General features: G+C 41.8%; 2 protein-coding genes across 4 annotated transcripts in view; one reads left to right on the plus strand and one right to left on the minus strand.

Moving 5' to 3' along the window:
* The first annotated feature begins 367 nt into the window (after positions 1–367).
* LOC106611518 (transcriptional regulator Kaiso-like) lies at positions 368–11,103 on the plus strand. 3 transcript variants are annotated; one of them, XM_045723829.2, is made up of 4 exons: positions 368–499; positions 1,174–1,299; positions 3,132–3,189; positions 7,152–11,103. In XM_045723829.2, the coding sequence occupies exon 4, from the start codon at positions 7,154–7,156 to the stop codon at positions 9,071–9,073; it is 1,920 nt and encodes a 639-aa protein (XP_045579785.1). In that variant the 5' UTR covers positions 368–499; positions 1,174–1,299; positions 3,132–3,189; positions 7,152–7,153; the 3' UTR covers positions 9,074–11,103. The 3 variants fall into 3 exon arrangements, with proteins under 3 accessions (XP_045579785.1, XP_014067276.1, XP_014067275.1); XM_014211800.3 differs by lacking the exon at positions 3,132–3,189 and having other exon boundaries at positions 370–499; XM_014211801.3 differs by lacking the exons at positions 1,174–1,299; positions 3,132–3,189.
* A 2,838-nt stretch (positions 11,104–13,941) lies between these two features.
* The window catches only part of LOC106611519 (transmembrane protein 255A), a 35,611-nt gene continuing 25,010 nt past the window's right edge, over positions 13,942–24,542 (minus strand). The window contains exons 3-9 of the mRNA XM_045724970.2: positions 24,297–24,359; positions 22,750–22,839; positions 19,280–19,351; positions 19,020–19,108; positions 18,153–18,348; positions 17,771–17,920; positions 13,942–17,484 (exon numbers count right to left, since the gene is read on the minus strand). Of these exons, the coding sequence (XP_045580926.1) occupies positions 17,323–17,484; positions 17,771–17,920; positions 18,153–18,348; positions 19,020–19,108; positions 19,280–19,351; positions 22,750–22,839; positions 24,297–24,359 (822 nt within the window). The 3' untranslated portion in view covers positions 13,942–17,322. The remainder of the gene's footprint in view (positions 17,485–17,770; positions 17,921–18,152; positions 18,349–19,019; positions 19,109–19,279; positions 19,352–22,749; positions 22,840–24,296; positions 24,360–24,542) is intronic.

A 24,542-nucleotide genomic window follows, 5' to 3' on the forward strand; every position in this document is an offset into this window, starting at 1 on the left:
CAGGGGCACAACAATGTATGAATTAATGGTTGGATCAGAATCGCCGTTATAATCATTGGCCAGTACAGATAATTAAGTAAAACCACAAGTCCAAATCCCTATCTCCAACCATGGCTAATTTAGTAAAGGGACAACTTTAGCTAGCTAGCCATCGGAAGACAACACAATGAGATACAAGAATTCAAGTTCTTTCTATCAATGACGTATGCTCTCAATGCGATTTTGATAGGAGTGAAGCCAATATCCAAGCTGGCTTCCCTTGACACATTGTTTTGGTGTGCCAAGACCATTCATAGTTGAACTCGCACAGTTTTGCTCAACGCTGATTGGCAAATTTTTTATCAAGGGAGGCCAAATGCTCGGTGGCGTCCCTTGTATTTCATTCAACGCTACGGGCGGCAACAATGTCATACTCGTTTGGACCAGACAGCATCAGATAGATGGCCTACACATACAGTGACAGTGGGGCACTGTTTTGCTTGCTCGTATGCTTTCTCCGGTGAGATATACATTCAGCCTTTTGCGAATTTAAGGAAAATTGTTTTGTATGACCAGACCGCTTACGCATATGTTGATTTTGTTCACCTACACCAGACGCAATCTGGACATGCAGGTTTAAATATCAAAACAAACTCTGAACCGTTTTTTTCTCTTCACTTGGACCTAATACTCTTCCATACATCTACACATGACCTCTGAGAAGAGTGGAAGAAAGATGGCGGAAACAGATGTATTGTTTGAAACTGTTGGCGAGTTAGGCGAAGATGAGAGGACGGAGAGTAAGAATGAATGGGTTACACTGGCTTAAAGGAAAGTCAAAGTTGTGGTGGAAATTAGGAAACCCCTAGACTCTCTTTTTTTTCTGAGTGAAGGTTTAGGACCAACATAACCTGGACGATCCTTTGGAAGTTTCGTTAAATGTCATGGGTGTGTTGGTTGAAGTGGCATCAGTGAGAGTAACAAGAAGTGGGATTATTTTGTGTTTACAGCTGAGGCATTGCAATAAATCCTGTCAAAGGATGTTCCGCCCTCACAGGCCCCTGAGCCTGTATAGGGATGTGACTTGAATTGGAATGTGACCGAAGGAGTGGGATGTTTTTTTTATGTGCCATATTTTTTATATTGTTGATGATGTTGGTTTATCCCCTTCCTACAATGGATTTTCTTCTATAGTTTACCACCCGTGCTGTAGGTGGCGGCAGGCACCTCTAAGGACTGTTTGGGGACCGCAATAATACCATAAAAGAAGAAAATACTTCGTTTGGGAAGAACAATCAATCATAAGGCTTGGCGCTGCAGGTAAATAACAAGTGTAACTTATAGAAGTCAACCTCGTATATTGGCCTCATCCAATAATTTTGTCATGATGGATCAGCGTTTATCAAAAACGCTGCAACCTGCCGCGAACCAGGAAGCTAACATCCCTCCCCTGCTAATAAGTAGCCAACTAACGTTAAGCTAAAGCTACTGTAGATCCTTTTCATATAAGTTATCCACAATAATCAACCAATACTAAGTTGTATCTCCCCTAATATGCATGTGAGCGAATAGATTGTATAGATACTAGGCTGCTTTAAATCATATTTATGTGATTGGCATGCAAGACTCAATTGTGTAGACCGGCCTTGTGTTAGTGAATGGTGTTAGGCTAACGTTAACTAGCCAGTAAGCTACAAACAATGCAGATTCTCGTTCGCTCATTCCTACAAAATTGATTCTGCAGTAGTGATGAGAAGTTCGGCTCATTACTGACTCTGATCGTTTTGACTCGTAAAGTAAAAAACAAACAAACGAATCTTTCGACTCATTTCGCTAATTTGAGTCAGTAATGCCCAGAGCACGCAGGACCCCCTACCGGCGAACGATGAACTGAAAACTCGAAGGAGTACATTCTACATGCCTCTCGTTCACTATAGGGGCCTTATTGGAGTGGTCATTTGTGACTGAGACTTATTAACATTTGTTGATTGCTAGGCATACAAATAACATTATTTCATGATAGGCCTACATTTCAAATGAATTTGATATTTTCAAATACATGCAACTTAAAAGTTTTTAATATCAATACATTTTTATTTGAAAATCTTTTGGACATCTGAGCAACTTGAGGGAACCCTATTTGAGTCAGAAAATGATATTTGTATGATAGGTAAGATATACACAGTGGTGTAAAAATACTTGAAAGTACTGCTTTAGTTTTTGGGGGGAATTTGTACTTTACTATTTATATTCCGGACAACTTTTACTTCTACATTCCTGAAGAAAATGATGTACTTTTTACTCCATATATTTTCCCTGACACCCAAAAGTACTCGTTACATTTCTACTTTTATTTTATTCATCTAGGTAAGTCAGATAAGAACAAATTCTGATTTTCAATGACGGCCTGTCCCCGGCCAAACCCGGACAACGCTGGGCCAATTGTGCGCCGCCCTATGGGACTCCCAATCACAGCCGAATGTGAATCAGCCTGCATTCGAACCAGGGACTGTAGTGACGCCTCTTGCACTGAGATGCAGTGCTTTAGACCGCTGCGTCACTCGGGAGCCTAGCATGCTTGAATGCTTAGCAGGACAGGAAAATGGTTCAATTCACACACTTTTATCAAGAGAACATCCCTACTGTCTCTGATCTGGCGGACTCACATGCTTCGTTTGTAAGTTATGTCTGAGTGTTGGAGTGTACCCCAGGCTATCCATAAATAAAACAAGAAAATGGTGCCGTCTGGTTTGCTTAATATAAGCAATTTGAAATGATTTGTACTTTTAGCAATTCCATTTACTTTTCATACTGTAGTATATTTAAAACCAAATACTTTTAGACTTTTACTCAAGTAGTATTTAACTCGGTGACTCACTTTTACTTGAGTCATTTTCTTTTAAGGTACCTTTACTTTTACTCAAGTATGATAATTGGGTACTTTTTCCACCACTGGATATACAAAACCTTGCAGAGAGCCTACACTACCGTTCAAACGTTTGGGGTCACTAATAGGCTGACCACACTGCTCGCGGGCGTTGCAAAATAAATTTAGAAATCTATGTTATTCAATTATTGCACCCACACTGCTCGCGAGCGCCAACGAGCGTCTGCGTTGCCAAGGGCTAAAATAGAACTCCTTTCTATTTCAGACGCAGATCGCGCTGTAAGTCCTGCCTCTCCCATCTCCTCGTTGGTTTATAGAAGCAGGTACCCACATGCCATCTCCTCATTGGTTATACCCACGTGGGTGTTTGAAAGACAAACTGTGTTGCCGGTCGGTGTAGTAATACTATGAAAGTTTAGATGCCAATCACCATATAAGTTAAAAGATGAAAAAGCCTGGAAGGAGGAGAGATGAATAGAAAAGATTTGGTTGACCGTTTTATGTGTGGATTAATTGTCGGAGTAGAGAACTTTGTGCATTTCAGGTAAAATAACAACTCAATGTTTATATCCCAGGACAAATTAGCTTGCAACAGCAAGCTAGCAAAATAGGACACATTAGCTTGCAAGTGCAAGCTAACTAGCTAAATTGCCATAAATGTTTAATGCTTTTTGACTTGTTCCCAAATGAATGTAATTGGTTCAGTTTGTTTTGATATTTTAACCTACGTGTCGTGATTGTGTTTGGTGTCGGGGGACAAAATACATTTATGCACGATGGCGCACGCGCGCAGCCGGTTTGGGTTCCGTGTTAGAAATGTCCTTGCTTTTGAAAAAAAAGCACATTTGTCCATTTAAAATAACATCAAATTGATCAGAAATACAGTGTAGACATTGTTAATGTTGTAAATGACTATTGAAGCTGGAAACGGCTGATTTACAGAGGCCCATTATCAGCAGCCATCACTCCTGTGTTCCAATGGCACGTTGTGTTAGCTAATTCAAGTTTATAATTTTAAAAGGCTAATTGATCATTAGAAAACCCTTTTGCAATTATGTTAGCACAGCTGAAAACTGTTGTTCTGATTAAAGAAGCAATAAAACTGGCCTTTAGATTAGTTGAGTATCTGGAGCCCCTTGTTCAGGGGTAGAACGACAGATTTTTACCTTGTCAGCTCGGGGATTTAATCTTGCAACCTTTCGGTTACAAGTCCAACGCTTTAACCTGCTGCCCCAAAACATTTAACAATGTCTACACTGTATTTCTGATCAATTTGATGTTATTTTAATGGACAAAAAAAAGTGCTTTTCTTTCAAAAACGGGGACATTTTTAAGTGACCCCAAACTTTTGAACGGTAGTGTAGAAAACTAACAATTTCTTACAAAAATATTAACTACTGGAACCAAGACTTGAAAATAACTGATATTGGCACAAGATGGAGGGAATGTTGGAACATAACTAACGAAATTGTAGTTAACGAAAATGTACACTTAATCCAGTACAAACTAATGTGTAGTATTTATTACACAAGACAAATTTCACAAATTCTACAACACATCGCCAGTCAGGTCTTAAGTATAGAAATAACAATGACTCAATAATCCATGCTGTCTGGGAATGCTGGGAAGTCCAAAGTTATGGGCAGTGTTAGAAAGTTGTATTACAATGTAAATTTACTATTAATCTGTCTGTCTGCATATTTCAAGACATGGCATGAGTGATACAGGTGCTGGAAATGGGGGTGTTAGCAGGTGGTTCTGGGCAGGGGTGATATCATGGATGTATGTCTGCGTCTGTAAAAAATTACAGTTGGTGGTCGGAGCACGTCTCAGGAGTCGCTGAACCAGAGGGGCATGTATTCAGTCTGTTGTAGGATTCATTGCAGCCACCACTAGCAGGTCAAACAAACGACTAAATTAATGAGTCACTCAGTAAAACGAATCATGACTCTCAAGTCAGTAAAAATAGTAGTTAAAAAATAACGAATCGTTCTCGAACGGCACTTCACTATTGTATCGATCTTGACTTTTATTTTCAATTAAGGCTATAGTTAGTTAGCTAGCTAGCAGTGTAGTTAGTTTGCCAATTATTTTATTCACCACTCTAGCTTGTAGAACAGCTAGTATAATAGGTAGCTGACTCCTACCTGCTTTTAAAGAGTGACTGCCCCTAAAAAGTAACTTCTCACATTGAAAATGGCATATATGCCATCGATATGAGTCAGAAACATTTATTCTAGTGTCAAAATTGACTACAAAGTGTAAATAGGAGCATTTTTGGTCATAAAGTCAGTCTCGTTTAAAACTGAGATTTGCGAGATGATAGGAAAAAATTGTTTGTCACGGAATGAAGGTTACCATAACAGTTTTCCGTGGGTTGGGTTTATTTTAATCCTGTCCACAGCTGGCAGCACCCAAGTAATCATACATTTGGAGCGCAGCTTCATGCGACCTGTAATGTCCATGGTCAATTTGGTTTGACATTCGATATCCCTATGGGGTTAGATAGGGACCATCAGTAAATCACACAATGTACATGGGACAATATTTTAAAAGGTCAGTAGCTCCACATTTTAATGACCTAAAAACCTCCAACTATAAAATGTAATAATTCATATACAAATATTGAAAGCATTTGAGACAACTAAAAGATGTGCAACATGAAAATATCGTCAGATTTCCATTTTGTAATTCATTGACGGTCCCTAACTAGCCTTAGAGAAAGGCTATCCATAGTCAAACTATCTTTGCCACGGCAAGCCAGCTGAAGCTAATTGGCTAAATAATTTGGCTAACTCTTCCCACCTGTAAACACACAAGAGACATCCACATCAAACCACACCCCGAAACCAACTCGCGTTTGAATTCAGTCAAGGCCGCTAGCCTTTAATATTATTTTTTTATGATCAAAACACAGATGTTTTACGCTTAGTTATAGTGAAACACGTAAATTCTGGTCTTAATTTTGACAGTTTGTTGCAAAAGTGATATATTTTGGTCTTTCAGTTGTAAATCTAGCTCTTTTTGCCACTAGCAGTTCAACTCTACCATTGAAATCATGATGTAGTTACGTCATCTCAAGGGAGGGTTCGGTTTGGGATGTACTGGGTGGTACCACCTCAAGGCTTACTATAAAATCAGGTGACAGGGCGACCTTATTTGTCAATGGTCTTGATAAGTGGAGTGTGCCAATATATTTTTGCATGATGCTTCCTTGACAAGACAACTGGCATTACACAAAATGAAAATGACCAAATTCAACGTTTTTGCTTACCGTTTCATCTGTGCTTTTACAAAGAAAAAAAAAACATGTAGGCTATGAGGATTATATGTTTATATTCATAGCTACATCCAAAGTAACAAGAAATAGATGTTGTGAGTTCTAATTCCACATGGGGGCAGATATATTTTTTTCTCTCCAAATCCTTTACAGTATTCATCCAATGCCCACACACTTTAAGTCAAAAGAGTGAAATCATACCTGTGAGAAGGGGTCACCCTGGTGGTAGTAGTAGTTGTAGGTTTTTATACAGTAAGACCAATCTGTGAGTTAATTTGACCATTTGAAAAAGAGCTACTGCATAAATACTGCAATGCGAGTTGGATTGAATTGAGCCTCTAATCTTCATTTTCAACGTGATGATTGCACTTTTCTTCCCAACACAATACTGCAATAAACGTGAGTCCATAATTCAAATATATTTTTTGTGCCCCATTGGGGCTTGCCCCACACCCCCCCAAAGTTAATATTTATTAGCAATTCCCCTCACCCACAACTTCTCACCTGAATGCATTTTTTTAACATTTGAAGGGGTTGGGAAAATGCTAAATTGGGGTTGAGAGTTACCCTTTAATGAACCAAATCTAAAATGAGGCCAAATAAGGAAGTGTAGTCGCCCTTTAAAACAATGAGCTACTACAGAGATCATTAAATGATGACGAGATACTAATGTCTCCACCCTAACATATCTCCACCCTAACAATGGGAGTCGTTGTCCCAAAGGCAGGAAGGCATGCGACAACCTTAGGTCCAAAATAAGCATTGTGCTTATTTTGGACAGATTCTGACGAGCGTGAATCCTCTCGCTTCGCCTCTTCCTCTCTGGCTACTATGAATGCATGATTAGGTTACCCAACAAGAAGTGAAAGGCGATTTTAAATTTACTGGTAGTAGTGCAGTCAAGCAACTGTAAGACTTACTGGGGTGGAGGAAATGTTTTATATTGATAGAAAGACTGTCAAGTGAATGCATTTGTCATTCATTGCTTTTGTCTTCACTCCACAGGGATGTCGGGCCTGAAGCTGATCTCTGCAACTGACACCCGGTATTCAGGAACGGTGCTGAAGTCGATGAATAGACAGCGAAATAATGGATTGTTCTGTGATGTCACCATAATTATACAGGACCGTAAATTTAGAGCACACAAAAACATCTTGTCCGCGTCAAGTACTTATTTCCACCAACTCTTCTCAGTGGCTGGACAGGTGATCGAGTTGAATTTCATCAAGGCGGAAATCTTTGAGGAAGTCCTGAATTACATTTACAGTTCCAAAATTGTCCGCGTTCGTTCTGACATGCTCAATGAGCTTATCAATGCTGGGCAGGTGTTGGGTGTGAAGTTCATTGCGAATCTAGGCGTACCGCTCTCACAAGTCAAGGGCCTACCTGGTCTGTCAAAAGACACAGAAAACAATGAAGTAAGCTCCATGGAGAAAAGCAGTACAGACTCAATGGGGATGATGATGCCCATTGTCACCGAGTCCTTTTCACTGTCTGCAGAGGAGTTCAGTCAAACTGACAAAAGTGCAAACAAGAATCAGGACTCAGACGATGATGACATTATGTTTGTATCCAAAACGGACGCCACCAAGAAATGCAAACCCTGCGAAATCATCGATTTGGATGGACCCAATACAGAGGAAGACTCTGTGACAAAGCAACCGGGAGAGGCCAGACTCGCTTTGACAAAGGACCAAGAGAAAACAGTCAAAGCAGCCCCGCACCTCAACAGCTCCTCGCAGACCTTGCGAGGCCAAAGTCCTCTGATCAGACCCATGGTGTCCCCTGACACAAGCTCAGATATTCCGTCTTCACCCACTGGAGCCTCCTCTTGCAGCACACCCACTACGCCGGCTAGAATTGGCACTTTCACCCCCGAACCCATCAGCACCTCCCTGCCCTCAGAAAACCACCAGATAATAGGAATCCACAAGAAGCAGGTTACACTAGCTCGACAGAGTGACTTAAAAATCAAGCTCTCGGCCGTTAAGTCACCCGGCGGATTCATCAACGAGGCAGGCCTCAACATTCCCCAAATGTCCGCAACCACAAAAAAGACGATAACACTAGATAAAGCCTCAGAGATCGACTCGTTTTCTCCAGGCTGCAAGGTGTATGCCAATATTGGGGAAAACACATATGACATTGTCCCCATGAAGGACGACCCCGGGGAGGGAGATTCTAAAAACAGTAGAGGGGGAAAGAGGTCTCTGATGGCTACCCCTCTTCAACCTTTCAACACCTCTCAACTGCCACAGGGTGCCTCGATCAAGAAGACCAAAACAGAGCAGCAAGATCACTACGAGCTCATCATGGACGGGAAGACTTTCTTTGTGTGCATGGTCTGCAAGCGTCCCTACGTGTGCTTGACGAGCCTCCGGCGCCACTTCAACACCCACTCCTGGGAGAAGAAGTACCCGTGCCACTACTGTGACAAGGTGTTTGCCCTGGCCGAGTATCGGACCAAACACGAGATCCACCACACAGGGGAGCGGCGCTACCAGTGCCTGCTGTGCAACGAGATGTTAATCAACTACCAGCTACTGTCGACTCACTGCAAACAGGCCCACAACCAGGACCCATCCGGGAGGAAACAAAAGGACGACACCAACAACAACTTGTACCGCCTGCTCCCTTGCAAAACGGTGCAGTTCAAGACCTACTCATATGAGACAGACGATTCAGATTCACGAGGGGTCCCTATTATCCAAGAGGATGGGAGCGTCCAGCACATTAACCCTGGAAGGGGGCACCTGGCCAACCCAATACAGTTACAGTCCACCCAGGGCAAGATGTTGAACTGGGATGACATCTTTGTGGAGCCAGAGGCACAGCCTGGATCAGGTGCCCACCGGCCAGGGAGCCACCCTATCCAACCTCCCCCAGGCTCTTCTGAGTTTGAGTTTGTCATACCAGAGACGTACTGAGCAGGGTGGCTCACCGCTCTGTGATCTATGCCTTGTCAGTGGGTCCCCCTATTTGAATTTTGTTTCCTGGGTCCACGTCAAATGTTGTCTTTTTTAAAAATGTTAAACAGTTGTTTTAGCTAAACTGTACTGAAAAAAATATATATAAACGCAACATACAACCATTTCAAATATTGTGCTGAGTTACAGTTCATATAAGGAAATCAATTAATTGAAATAAATTCATTAGGCTCTAATCAATGGATTTCACATGACTGGGCAAGGTCAGCCATGGGTGGTTCCTGGGAGGGCATAGGCCCATCCACTGGGGAGCCAGGGCCATCCACTGGGGAGCCAGGACCAGCCAATCAGAAAAAGGTTTTTATTACAAACAGAAATACTCCTCAGCACCCTGTGACCACCCCCACCTCACCCCCATTCAGATGATCTGGCAGGTGAAGAAGCTGGATGTGGAGGTCCTGGGCTGGCATGGTTCCACGTGGTCTGCGGTTGTAAGGCTTGTTGGACGTACTGCCAAATTCTCTAAAACGACATTGGTGGCGGCTTATGGTGGAAAAATGAACATTCAATTCTCGGGCAACAGCTCTGGTGGACATTTCTGCAGTCAGCATGCCAATTGCACGTTCCCTCAACTTGAGACATCTGTGGTATTGTGACAAAACTGCACATTTTTAAAGTGGCCTTTTATTGTCCCCAGCACAAGGCGCACCTGTGTAATGATCATGCTATTTAATCAGCTTCTTGGTATGCCACACCTGTCAGGTGGATGGATTATCTTGGCAAAGGAGAAATGCTCAATAACAGGGATGTAAACAAATTTGTGCACAACATTGTAGAGAAATACGCTTTTGGTGCTTATAGACAATATCTGAGATTTTTTATTTCAGCTCATGAAACACAGGACCAACACCTTACATCTTGTGTTCATATTTTTGTTAAGTGTAGTTGTTTTTAGGAAATTCCTATGTGCTCTAGCTAGCCCATCCGGAGTGTAATGTGACTTTTGTTCTTATCAAGCGCTTGTCATTGAACTATGTATTGGCGCTCATTGTATTTCTACTTACCCTTTTTAATGGTAAATATTTGTGAGTACTCTGTCTGGAGTGCTCATGCAGTTCAACAGAAGGACCCTAAATCTAGGCATATGCATTTATTTATTGTTAGATCTTTATTTTTCATGAAATATATTTTTCTTATCAGGAGTCAAATTACCTTATGCCTTTGGGAAGATAAAATGTACAGTGGTGCTGAATGGTAACAGTTGATGTTTGTTGTTTGAACAGAGATTGGATCAGGATGCTGGATATTGATGGATGTCATTCATCCCTTTGTTTTCTGAAATCCACACTTAAAAAAAAAAAAAAAACTTTAATTAAAAACAACCACCGACTGTTTCCTCATTGCTGTTGCTATAAGATGAACCTCAACAAGGAAACGGTCAATGGTTGTATTTGACTAACCTTTTATTAAAAAGTATGGATTTCAGAAAACAAAGAAAGGCACACAACCACAGAGGACAAACATAGGTACAAGGTAAGCATTTCATCGTTTATATTTTTTTAAGTGTTGATCCACAAAGCCTGGCCTCTGCTTTACTCCGTTGGTGGAGTTCATCAGAAACTTCCTTTGCCCTGGAGTTGAGTTTAGTCAGCTACCTCCTACTCTGTATGTATACAGTTTGCCTACATAGTGTATCATAGGAATCATGTAACTTGAAAACCATTTCTTTCTGTTATGAAATAGCACCTAGTGCAGGATTGTTCTGCAGATCGTTATTTTGTTTATGTCCCTTTTTCTTCCCTTCCCCTTGTCAGTATGTATTTGAATTGAGTTGGACTGCGGAGAGCTAACTTGACTTTTTATACTGCTTCATTATGTCCTTCACTGCCAACTTTTATGGCTAAAAGAAACCTTACACAATTAACAGTGTACATAATTGTGACCTTTTTTCATTTTGAAAATGTTTCTGTTTTAAAAACGTATTTATTAGGTATAGTGCTAAACAAATGTTAATAAAAGTAAAAAATAAAGTGTGCCTCATTTTGGCAGAATGGAAGAAACCTATTGAATGAGACTACACAGCCTTTTAGTTTGAAAGAGTTTAAATCTGACAGTTTTCCTAAATCCCATAGTAATGAAGGCCCCTCCATTGGCATTTTTTCCCCTGGTGGATGGTTATTCTCAAAAATGGAAAATAAAATGCACCTTGTGAGGTAGGGATTTCATTAAGGATGATGCATGTTGACTATTTAACCTATATGTTGTCTATGGAAAAGAACACCGTACAAGCATTTTACACAATTACTTTTAATGGCGAGACAATCAATTCACTCCAGTCCGCAGAAGTCCATCTTCAGCGGTTGAGAAAGTGCTGTTCAAAACAAATTGTGCAAAAACAAAACTGACTACTTTAATCGATCATCTCAAGAGGCTGTACTTTTGAGGTCAATGCATTTTGTGATTTAAGACAACACAAAGCGGTGTTCTTTTGGTATACTCAAGTGTACGTGTCTAATAACCTATTATATTACACCCATAAAGAGACAGGAGAGTTTAGTGTTTATTCCCTTTACAAAAATAAATAACATTAGGAGTGATAATTTATTTGTCACATTCCTATGGAGCCAGATACCTGCCAAAAGGTTGAATGTACATATTGTTAGGATCGTAAGAAAATCCATACTTAAATTGTTAGGATCATAACAAATGCCAAGTGTGAAACAAACGTAAACGTGACATTTCATCTGTGAACATACAAACACCATGTTATGACTACGGACCAACATTTTAGGCTTGAACAAATCTTGTGTTGCAATTCTGACACAATAATACCTTAAAGAGTTTTGACAGTTTAATCTCGCCTACAACAAAAAACGTACACCGAACGGCCTGTGAGGAGTGCTACCCAAACAAGTATAACAGTATAAAAAAGAGGATGTCAGGGAAACCGGAAAGAGGTATCCTGCACGTTTTTAAGTTAAGTCTCCATTCTCTATTACTTGTAATGCTTCACGGTGGGAACCACACATGCGGAGATCACCCACTCTGCATCTCACAAGACACGGCGGTTGGAACCAAAAATCTCAAATTTGGACTCATCAGACCAAAACACAGATCTCCACCGGCCTAATGTCCATTGCTTGTGTTTCTTGGCCCAAGCAAGTCTCTTCTTCTTATTGGTGTCCTTTAGTAGTGGTTTCTTTGCAGCTATTCAACCATGAAGGCCTGATTCACGCAGTCTCCTCTGAAAAGTTGATGTTGAGATGTGTCTGTTACTTGAACTCTGAAGCATTTATTTGGGCTGCAACCTGAGGTGCAGTTAATTGCCGATTTCTGAGGCTGGTAACTCTAATGAACTTGGGGCTTCCTTTCCTGTGGCGATCCTCATGAGAGCCAGTTTCATGATGGCGCTTGATGGTTTTTGGTATTACACTTGAAGAAACTTTAAAAGTTCTTGAAGTGTTCCGGATTGACTGACCTTAAAGTAATAATGGACTGTGGTTTCTCTTTGCTTATTTGAGCGGTTCTTGCCATAATACGGACTTGGTATTTTACCAAATAGGGCTATCTTCTGTATACCACCCCTACCTTGTCACAACACAACTGATTGGCTCAAATGCATTAAGGAAAGAAATTCCACAAATAAACTTTTAATGCACACCTGTTAATTGAAATGCATTCCAAGAGGTTTAATGTCCATTGCTTGTGTTTCTTGGCCATGAAGGCCTGATTCACGCAGTCTCCTCTGAACAGTTGATGTTGAGATGTTTTTGTTACTTGAACTCTGAAGCATTTATTTGGACTACAATTTCTGAGGCTGGTAACTCTAATGAATTTATCCTCTGCTGCAGAGACAACTCTGAGTCTTCCTTTCCTGTGGCAGTCCTCATGAGAGCCAGTTTCATCATAGCGCTTAATGGCTTTTGCGACTCCACTTGAAGAAGCTTTTAAAGTTCTTGAAATTTTACAGATTGACTGACCTTCATGTCTTAAAGAAATGATGGACTGTCGTTTCTCTGCTTATTTGAGCTGTTCTTGCCATAATATGATCTTGGTCTTTTACCTAATAGGGCTATTTTCTGTATACCACCCCTACCTTGTCACAACACAACTGATTGTCTCAAACGCATTAAGAAGGAAATACATTTCACAAATTAACTTAACAAGGCACACCTGTTAATTGAAATGCATTCCAGGTGACTGCCTCATGAAGCTGGTTGAGAGAATGCCAAGAGTGTGCAAAGCTGTCATCAAGGCAAAGGGTGGCTACTTTTTGAAAAATCTCAAATATAAGATATTTTGATTTGTTTAACAACTTTTTGGTTACTATATGATTACATGTGTTATTTCATAGTTTGTCTTCTATTCTACAATATAGAAAATAGTAAAAAATAAACAAAAACTCTTGAATGAGTAGGTGTGTCCAAACTTTTGACTGGTAATGTACCTTGAAATGAACAAGGGAGAGGTTAAATGTAGGCTAAGTCTGGCATAAGCTTATTCCCACACTTCACAATAACTCTGTTGCAGTGGTCTTAGGTATTCTCCATACAGGCTATTCCCTCCATCACAACACTGCTGCCCAGTTGAAGAGCTTGTGATCTCCATGCAGCACCATGAGCCTTCAGAAAAGCAACCCTCAGCCTCAGAAGTTGCCCTTCTGGAGGCATGCAGTCAGAGTCATTATACCCTAATGTAGGACTATTTGCCTACTAGCCAAATAAAGTGTAGCGCATGCATGATGCGTGCAACTTGTCATTCCAACATATTTTAACATTTAATTAATCCTTCATTCAGTTCAGTCAGTATGTCTCTCATTCAGTCATTTGTCTGAGTTGCAATAGGATCTAAATCAAAGAGAATAGAAGTCTTTTCCATTTGTTTATTCCAAATACATTTTTTACAAAATAGTTAAAGCATGTGCAGTGGCTGATAGGAAAGTTTTCACTCAGGACAGGTTATGACCAAGACCTAATCAATATTTAGTTTTGTCTTGTTTTGGATATATCCTCTGCGTAATGGGGTTGTGCATCGCAAATGGCTATAACAAGCCTACATACCGAGTCAGATTCACAAACACAACAGTCAAAATGCCTAATATACAGTGGAGGAAAAAAGTATTTGATCCCCTGCTGATTTTGTACGTTTGCCCACTTACAAAGAAATGATCAGTCTATCATTTTAATGGTAGGTTTATATGAACAGTGAGAGACAAGAATAACAACAAAAGAATCCAGAAAAACGCATGTCAAAAATGTTATAAATTGATTTGCATTTTAATGAGGGAAATAAGTATTTGACCCCTCTGCAAAACATGACTTAGTACTTGGTGGCAAAACCCTTGTTGCCAATCACAGAGGTCAGACGTTTCTTGTAGTTGGCCACCAAGTTTGCACACATCTCAGGAGGGATTTTGTCCCACTCCTCTTTGCAGATCTTCTCCAAGTCATTAAGGTTTCGAGGCTGAAGGTTTTGAGCCACTCCTTTGTTGCCTTGGCCGTGTGTTTTGGGTCATTGTCATGCTGGAATACCCATCCACGACCCATTTTCAATGCCCTGGCTGAGGGAAGGAGGTTGTCACCCAAGATTTGACAGTACATGGCCCCGTCAAATGATGCGGTGAAGTTGTCCTGTCCCCTTAGCAGAAAAACACCCCCAAAGCATAATGTTTCCACCTCCATGTTTGACGGTGGAGATGGTGTTCTTGGGGTCATAGGCAGCATTACTCCTCCTCCAAACACGGCGAGTTGAGTTGATGCCAAAGAGCTCCATTTTGGTCTCATCTGACCACAACACTTTCACCAGTTGTCCTCGGAGTCATTCAGATGTTCATTGGCAAACTTCAGACGGGCATGTATATGTATTCTTGAGCAGGGGGACCTTGCGGGCGCTGCAGGATTTCAGTCCTTCACGGCGTGGTGTGTTACCAATTGTTTTCTTGGTGACAATGGTCCCAGCTGCCTTGAGATCATTGACAAGATCCTCCCGTGTAGTTCTGGGCTGATTCCTCACCGTTCTCATGCTCATTGCAACTCCACGAGGTGAGATCTTGCATGGAGCCCCAGGCCGAGGGATATTGACAGTTCTTTTGTGTTTCTTCCATTTGCGAATAATCGCACCAAATGTTGTCACCTTCTCACCAAGCTGCTTGGTGATGGTCTTGTAGCCCATTCCAGCCTTGTGTAGGTCTACAATCCTTGGAGAGCTCTTTGGTCTTGGCCATGGTGGAGAGTTTGGAATCTGATTGATTGATTGCTTCTGTGGACAGGTGTCTTTTATACAGGTAACAAGCTGTGGTTAGGAGCACTCCCTTTAAGAGTGTGCTCCTTATCTCAGCTCGTTACCTGTATAAAATACACCAGGGAGTCAGAAATCTTTCTGTTTGAGAGGGGGTCAAATACTTATTTCCCTCATTAAAATGCAAATCAATTTATAACATTTTTGACGTGTTTTTCTCTATATTTTTCTTGTTATTCTGTCTCTCACTGTTCAAATAAACCAACCATTAAAATTATAGACTGATCATTTCTTTGTCAGTGGGAAAACGTACAAAATCAGCAGGGGATCAAATACTTTTTCCCCCACTGTAAGGCCTAAGGTGCTCCAAATACTGGAAAAAGTGTGATTCATTAGATTACATGATCACCACAAAAGCCCCACGCGGCTATAAAATGAAATGATTCCATTATATAACACACAACAGCATGGCATATTTAGATAGCGGGCTAGAGTTGCTTGATTGACTAGCTAACTTCGACTAGCTACATTCGGTTCATGTCCTTTGCCGATGCCACATTACTGACAAAAGTTTGTACGCATAAAAAAGATCTGTAAAGGGATATGTAAAGTAAGAATTGAATATGTAAATGTTAATTCATAATCGTAACATAGGGTTTGTACATTGACAGATCTATTTTAACGTTTAAGTTTCATGTTTCACGCATGGTTTTTCTTACGATCCAAAACAATTTACATATGGATTTTCTTACGATCCTAATGATACGCATGTTCAACCTTTTGGCAGGTATCTGGCTCCATAGATTGCCCCCCAATCCACCCCACAACAAAGGCTTATTGGCTCTGCTATATCCCTGCTCACAATCTGCAAACCACAATGTGAGATAAGGAGTAATAGGGTGAACTGTGATCTATGCTTCAATACCTTCATTTTACATTACACTACGAGATACAATTGTGTACCTTTACATATGTCCAAGCAACGTTACAGATTATATTTCTAATGATGTACAGTAAATGACAAGCTATACACTTTTAGTCCTAATGGAAATACACAAAAAGTTGAGCTTGAAAGCAATCTAACAGTATTAATACTGGTTCAATGTGACATTTACCAAGGCGTATAAATCAGTCCCGAATCAGACAAACCATTCCCAAACCATGACACCAGTGTCATGTCACTTAAAGGAGATGCAAAAAATAAGGAGCAATCACAGTGCCACTTTTGACAGAAAGCATTCATACTATACTAAGGCAGAGAGAGAGACACTGACTGAGGTGCGAGTCAGAGGGAGGAGACCACATTGTCCAAGGTGGCGAGCTTCTAATCTGGTCAGGATAACTGGTGCTTCTCTGAGAGTCGACAGATATGGATAAGGCACATCTGTAGACAGTCCTGGTATCTTGAGCGAGGTAAGCTTGTTTTTGATACAAGTACAACCGATCCCAATTCGCACCTTGGCTCTAACTCTTCGATGTTTGCAGAACTTTAAGGTGTAAACGATAGGATGTTTACATCCCCCACTACACTGTTTATACCTATCCAGACCCCTGCAAACATAGAATAGTTTGGGCCAAGGGAAAGATGTAGGGAGCGAACTGGCACCGACAGAGAGTCTGCTGAGAAAAGTGTGTAGGGCAAGCAGCATCTTGTTATATCCCCCGCTCCATCCAGGTTGGGCTGAACTGAATCCTAACAGGCTATACTTATTGGGGGATGAATGAACCTTGCAGCCCTCCTATGACAAATGGCACTGGCTTCTAGTCACATCAGTGACGCATGCTATTTTTTTCTTCCAGTAACTCCTTGTCTCTGCATACACAAAGCCCAGGCAGGCTTGGCTGCTTTAGAAAGGTATGGAGCACCAGATGTAGCAGCAGCTCTCTTTCAAACAGGTTAATATTCAAGGCCCACCAACATCCATCAATGCCCATTGTTGTTAATGCAGCTGGAAAAAGAGGAGATGATGCTGGATGCCCTCCCCTGTTCTTTCCCAGGACCAGCCACTCTCCTAGGGGCTGTATGGTGGGGGCTTCTCATCGGGGGGGAAGTAAGGGGGAGAGTAGCGTGGGGGGACCAGGGTGGGCCACATGCGGCTGGCCTCTATGTGGCTAGCCCCTGACTGGGAGTCATCAGACAGGCCAGAAGAGTCAGGGAACATCATGCTGGAGCCCTGAGGAGAAGGGAGGGAGAAGATGAGCCGGAGTTAAAACAAGACAGATAACTCGAGTTTGCAGAGTACTCATAGTATGATCAAGCAGTAAGGACAGAATCTTAACTTGAAGTCCACCAGTGTAACTTGAATTTGTGCATATTTACCATTGACATAAATGCGTGATCTCCTCAAAAGTTTGACTCACCCACACATAGTTCAAGTTAGTATTCAGTCCTAATGCATTATTCCTGTTAGTTGTGGCTATGTGGGGGATAATGTATGATGGGTATTAGTAGTATATTACCTGCAGGTCGTAGGCAGTGTAGGGTGGCAGGTAGGGGGCAATGTTGTAATTGGGGTTGAACGAGGGGCTGCTGGGAGCTGGAAACACTAAGGTGAAAGGGGCTGCAGGAAGGGGCTCTGATTCAGACAAGTCAGGGGTCAGCATGGGCGTCTGTCCAAAACACAAAGATATAATGAGCAATACTGATACCTGTGGTTCATGGTGTGTGCACGTCACAAAGGGCAACACTAAGGGCCACATATACTGAGAATTTGCATCCGGGGGGGAATACCTGGACTTGTCTAATAATAACCGCTTGCTTTCCTTTTTTTCTGTTGAAAAACGCTTTAAAACGTTATGCTAGGATGTGCCCTAATAAATACAACCCTGCTGCTCGTCTCACCAAGTCCTTGAAACCTCCCAGCACGGCGGCGGTAATGATGCCCAGGAAGAGAGCGGCAATGTTGAGAATGATGACGGACCACAGCAGGTGGTAGAGGTGCACCACGTCCTCGCAGCTCCCCACTTCCGTATACTCATGGTAGCCCCCCATAAGCTCCACACGGCTGGGCCAGTGTGCGGGAGAGGTGGGTGGACGAGATCAAGAAGGAGAACGAGTAAAGACATACAGAAGTAAGAACCACCTTATTGAGATGCAAGGCTAAAGAGAAATGTGTAATACCTACGACATTCATTGTGTATTTTTGACAGGAAAATGACAGGCAGGCATAAATCCCAAATCAACAACATAGAAATGAACACAAGTGCACCTTTTGGTTGTAAAACGGATGACCGTTTCAAATCAAGTTGGAAAGGGGGAACTACTGTAGCTACAGCTACTAGAGAGAGAGAGAGTTGGGAAACAGGTATGAGGATTGGTCTTCATGTAAGAGTGAGGGCAGGGCATCCAATCATTCCCATGGTGTATTCCAAGCAGGAAGACTTATACACAGCTACTCTTAAAATCAACCACAACAATGTTTCACAAGGGGCTAAAAGAAAGGGACCTACTTCCAAATCATGGACGTTTTCCTAAACTTTTTCAAAACATCTTTATTCGCATGTCCCAAAAGAGGGTGTTCTCTGAAACATAAGCAGTGCTGACCTTAAAGAAACTAAAAAGACACTAAAACAACAAATGTATACATTTGAGGCAAACAAGTAAATAATCAAACAAAATTGAGCTGAGTTTAGCTGCCCCTCAGGCAGAAAAATAATCAAAATAATCCTCTAATGACAGGAATTTGTGAAGGAGGCTTAGCAAACTCACTTGCCACAGTTGTAGAGGTCACAGCAGTAACAGGTATTGGATTTCACACGTAAGTTACAGGTAGCCCGGGCTGCTGTCTGGCAGTGAACCTAGATTTAACACAGATAGTCACTTTTATGACATGATAATGCATATGGGCCATGCTCTATATTATGTGAAAGTAATGGATTTTCAACTCTAAGGCAACATTTAAACAATTTTAAGGCAACCTTTCAACAAAGTGGTGATATGAGGTCAACAGGAATTAAGTGTGCACTCACATCTTCATAATCAACAGAGGGTTTTGAATTGGCGTGGAAATCACAGCGACCGGCGTAGTAGGGTCTAAGGTCCTGGGGCGCAACACAAAGTCATCATATCCACATTTTATCCTACTGTTTAGGTTTTACACATCAGTAAAGAAACAACAGCAGTAGACCCTAGACCCACTCCAATTTGTATACCGCCCAAACAGATCCACATATGATGCAATTGCTATTGCACTCCACACTGCCCTTTCCCACCTGGACAAAAGGAACACTTATGTGAGAATGCTATTAATTGACTACAGCTCAGCGTTCAACACCCTAGTACCCTCAAAGCTCATCACTAAGCTAAGGATCCTGGGACTAAACACCTCCCTCTGCAACTGGATCCTGGACTTCCTGACAGGCTGCCCCCAGGTGGTGAGGGTAGGTAGCAACACATCTGCCACGCTGATCCTCAACACTGGAGCTCCACAGGGGTGCGTGCTCAGTCCCCTCCTGTACTCCCTGTTCACCCACGACTGCATGGCCAGGCACGACTCCAACACCATCATTAAGTTTGCAGACGACACAACAGTGGTAGGCCTGATCACCGACAATGACGAGACAGCCTATAGGGAGGAGGTCAGAGACCTGGCCATGTGGTGCCAGAATAACAACCTATCCCTCAACGTAACCAAGACTAAGGAGATGATTGTGGACTACAGGAAAAGGAGGACTGAGCACGCCCCCATTCTCATCGACGGGGCTGTAGTGGAGCAGGTTGAGAGATTCAAGTTCCTTGGTGTCCACATCACCAACAAACTAGAATGGTCCAAACACACCAAGACAGTCGTGAAGAGGGCACGACAAAGCCTATTCCCCCTCAGGAAACTAAAAAGATTTGGCATGGGTCCTGAGATCCTCAAAAGGTTCTACAGCTGCAACATCGAGAGCATCCTGACTGGTTTCAGCACTGCCTGGTACGGCAATTGCTCGGCCTCTGACCGCAAGGCACTACAGAGGGTAGTGCGTATGGCCCAGTACATCACTGGGGCTAAGCTGCCTGCCATCCAGGACCTCTACACCAGGCAGTGTCAAAGGAAGGCCCTAAAAATTGTCAAAGACCCCAGCCACCCCAGTCATTGACTGTTCTCTCTACTACCGCATGGCAAGCAGTACCAGAGTGCCAAGTCTAGGACAAAAAGACTTCTCAACAGTTTTCACCCCCAAGCAATAAGACTCCTGAACAGGTAATCAAATGGCTACCCGGACTATTTGCATTGTGTGCCCCCCCAACCCCTCTTTTTACGCTGCTGCTACTCTCTGTTTGTCATATATGCATAGTCACTTTAACTATACATTCATGTACATACTACCTCAATTGGGCCGACCAACCAGTGCTCCCGCACATTGGCTAACCGGGCTATCTGCATTGTGTCCCACCACCCACCACCCGCCAACCCCTCTTTTACGCTACTGCTACTGCTACTCTCTTTTCATCATATATGCATAGTCACTTTAACCTGTCTGGGCTAGGGGGCAGTATTTTCACGGCCGGATAAAAAATGTACCAAATTTAAACAAGTTACTACTCTGGCCCAGAAACTAGAATATGCATATTATTAATAGATTTGGATAGAAAACACTCTGAAGTTTCTAAAACTGTTTGAATGGTGTCTGTGAGTATAACAGAACTCATATGGCAGGCAAAACCCCGAGAAAAATCCAAGCAGGAAGTGAAAAGTCTGAGAATTGTAGTTCTTTTGATTCTCTATCGAAGCTCCAGTGTCTGTGGGGTGACGTTGCACTTCCTAAGGCTTCCATTGGCTGTCTAAAGCCTTCAGAAAGTGGTTTGAGCATTTTCCTGTCACTGGGCAGAGTATAGGAGCTCATTCACTGAGTGGTCTGCCTGGCAACAAAGGGATTGGATATTCTCGGTCCCGCGAGCGAGCCCCTCTTCTTTTTCTTCTTGAATGAATATGCTATTGTCCGGTTGGAATGTTATCGCAATTTTACGTTAAAAATACCATAAAGATTGATTTTAAACAGCATTTGACATGCTTCTAAGTACGGTAATGGAACATTTTGACTTTTCGGCTCTTGTTCCGCGCTCACGCGTTACCCTTTGGATAGTGCTCTGAACGCACGAACAAAACGGAGGTATTTGGACATAAATATGGATTATTTCGAACAAAAACAACATTTCTTGTGGAAGTAGCAGTCCTGGGAGTGCATTCTGACGAAGATCAGCAAAGGTAATACAATATTTCTAATACTAATTCTGAGTTTAGGTTGCCCCGAATTTGGCGGGTGTCTGAATAGCTCGCCTTGATGGCTGAGCTATGTACTCAGAATATTGCAAAATATGCTTTCTCCATAAAGCTATTTTAAAATCTGACACAGTGGTTGCATAAAGGAGTAGTCTATCTATAATTCTTAAAATAATTATGTATTTTGTCACCGTTTATGATGAGTATTTTTGTAAATTGATGTGCACATTCACTGGCCGTTTTGGTTTGGAATACATTTTCTGAATATCACGCGCCAATGTAAAATGCTGTTTTTGGATATAAATATGAACTTTATCGAACAAAACATACATGTATTGTGTAACATAATGTCCTAGGAGTGTCATCTGATGAAGATCGTCAAAGGTTAGTGCTTCATTTAGCTGAGTTTTGGGTTTTATTGACACATGTCCTTGCTTGGAAAATGGCTGTGTGATTATTTTTGTCTATGTACTCTCCTAACATAATCTAATGTTTTGCTTTCGCTGTAAAGCCTTTTTGAAATCGGACAATGTGGTTAGATTAACGAGAAGTGTATCTTTAAAATGGTGTAAAATAGTCGTATGTTTGAGAAAGTTGAATCATGACATTTTGTTGTTTTTTAATTTTCCGCCCTGATATTTCACTGGCTGTGTCCTGCAGGTGGGACGCTAGCATTCCAACTAGCCCATAGAAGGTAACCATATCTACATGTACATACTACCTCGATCAGCCTGACTAACCGGTGTCTGTATGTAGCCTCGCTACTTTTATAGCCTCGCTACTGTATATAGCCTGTCTTTTTACTGTTGTTTTATTTCTTTACTTACCTATTGTTCACCTAATCCCTTTTTTCCACTATTGGTTAGAGCCTGTAAGTAAGCATTTCACTGTAAGGTCAACACCGGTTGTATTCGGCGCACGTGACAAATAAACCACACCAGCAGAATACACTCCAACAACACAAGATGCAAATGAACTTGTATCATAATCTATACGTAAGTAACCTGTATGTAAATAATAATTTCTCATGGAAAATTGAAAAGGTACAAAACAATGGTATAATCAAGTGGCAATGGTCAGTTTATATATTAAATCCGTTATTGGTGTGGTTACTATGTAATAACACTGAAACATTGACATTCCATATGACTGCATGGTATCCTGTGCATCTGTCTTCTGTATGTTTGCTGCTTAGAACTTGGCTTACTCGCTGTGTTTGTTACTGGTACTCACAATGTGTCTTGCTGCAAACACCCCATCCACAATGGCACAGCAGAAGGCAGCCACCACTCCGAAACTGATGAACATAATGGACGCCACCAGCTGGAAGACACACAAAGAGTGACAAGAGAAACAAAGTGCTTTCCACTCAGACCTTTGTCTTATCTTCCATAGCAAAGTCAAATCAGGGGGAATATTCTCATTCCATGAATAAATCATTGTGTTTGTTGTTCTGCATCTAATGCTGTACATTTATTTATTTTATATGATGTATTACCTACTACATTATGTATTGAAGTTGTAATATAATTCATTTAATGTGGCATTGTAGCTGTTGCAGGTGCCCTATGATAGTGTGTGCATGACTACATGAGGTGAGTGTGTATATGAGTACACATGATGTAAGTCAAGTCACTGAGTATGTAGCCTGCGTGAGTATGAATGTTCCTGGCGAGGGGAGGGCAACAATGATAGAGTGCTCTGGCTGTCACCTTGGTGCCTGCACCACATCTGGCAAGGTACCCAGCTCTTTTCAGTCCCTTCCACTCCTCAGAGAAAGACAGCACGTATTCAATTACACACCAATTTCTATATTTTATCCATTTAGCAGATGGTCTTATCCAGAGCGACATACAGGAGCAGTTAGGGTTAACTGCATAGCTCAAGGGCACACCGACAGATTTTGACCCGAGTTGGCTCAGGGATTTGAACCAGCAACCTTTCGGGTTACTGGCCCAACGCTCTTAACCGCTAGGCTACCTGCCACCCACAACACCCTACAGCCCTCCCTGGAAAAAGAGGATAGGAGGGAAGCAGTAGCCAGTGACACAACACATTCAACAGCTACCAGCAAATGCAGGGACTTGTGTCTGAGCCAAGATTCCTTCCATGGCAATATATTCCATCTATGCTTACTAAATATGTTGATGTATATGTGGCAACATCAACAAAAATATTTCTAAATGTTGACATCTAAAATCATGCATACATGTGTGGATGTGGATGGTGCAAAATGAAACATTTGTATGTTGTTGGTTTTTTGCAACAGCTCCACTGTGTGAAGTAGGAGGAATGCACTAGGGTGCGTTGGATGTTTGTTGTTTACTGTTAGCTATTTGCTCCTCGTCCAGTTTTTGTGTATAAAGGCTGACACGCTACACACTCATTCTTCATTTCGGGAGCTAGGGGGAGTAGCTATGCCCCTGGCAACACCCCATGGCTCTCATCTGCAGGTCCATCCATACATTCCTGCGTGGACATCTGTCCCCCTCTTACACATGTTTATTTCTGGCTGAATCTCGCAAGAAGCCCTAAGATACATGTTCTGACAGTCATGGTAAAATCCATGTGAGCCAACTGTGACATTCTGCTAGTGAAGGTAGCAGTGTTTCTGTGCCCATGCCACATGAAGACCACAATTTGGGCGTAGTCTATCAATGTCAAGTGATTGTAGCTTGACGAATTTAATTGGGTTATTGGCGGTGTTCGTCTGCAGAGAACTATAGAGGTGTGGCATAGAAACTAATATGGAAGCGCAGGCGTAATATAAATACTCTTACCATCTGCCTCTTATCTTCTATCAAATGGGCTCCGATGATTCCGAGAAAGGAGCCTAAGCCCAGCTGAAAAAAGAGCACAATGTTGTTAGGTCACCAGTCAAACCGGACTAAATGGGAAATTCATTTGAACGGTAATAAAGACCAACAGCAAATAGAACACAACACTTCACTTCTGTTGACTCATTCAGGATCAGGAAATGGTCCTTCTACTTAGTTCACCCAAATTACTTTCCCTGGAAATAATCA

Source organism: Salmo salar, chromosome 09, assembly GCF_965601325.2.
Source record: "Salmo salar chromosome 09, fSalSal1, whole genome shotgun sequence".
Lineage (NCBI taxonomy): Eukaryota > Metazoa > Chordata > Actinopteri > Salmoniformes > Salmonidae > Salmo > Salmo salar.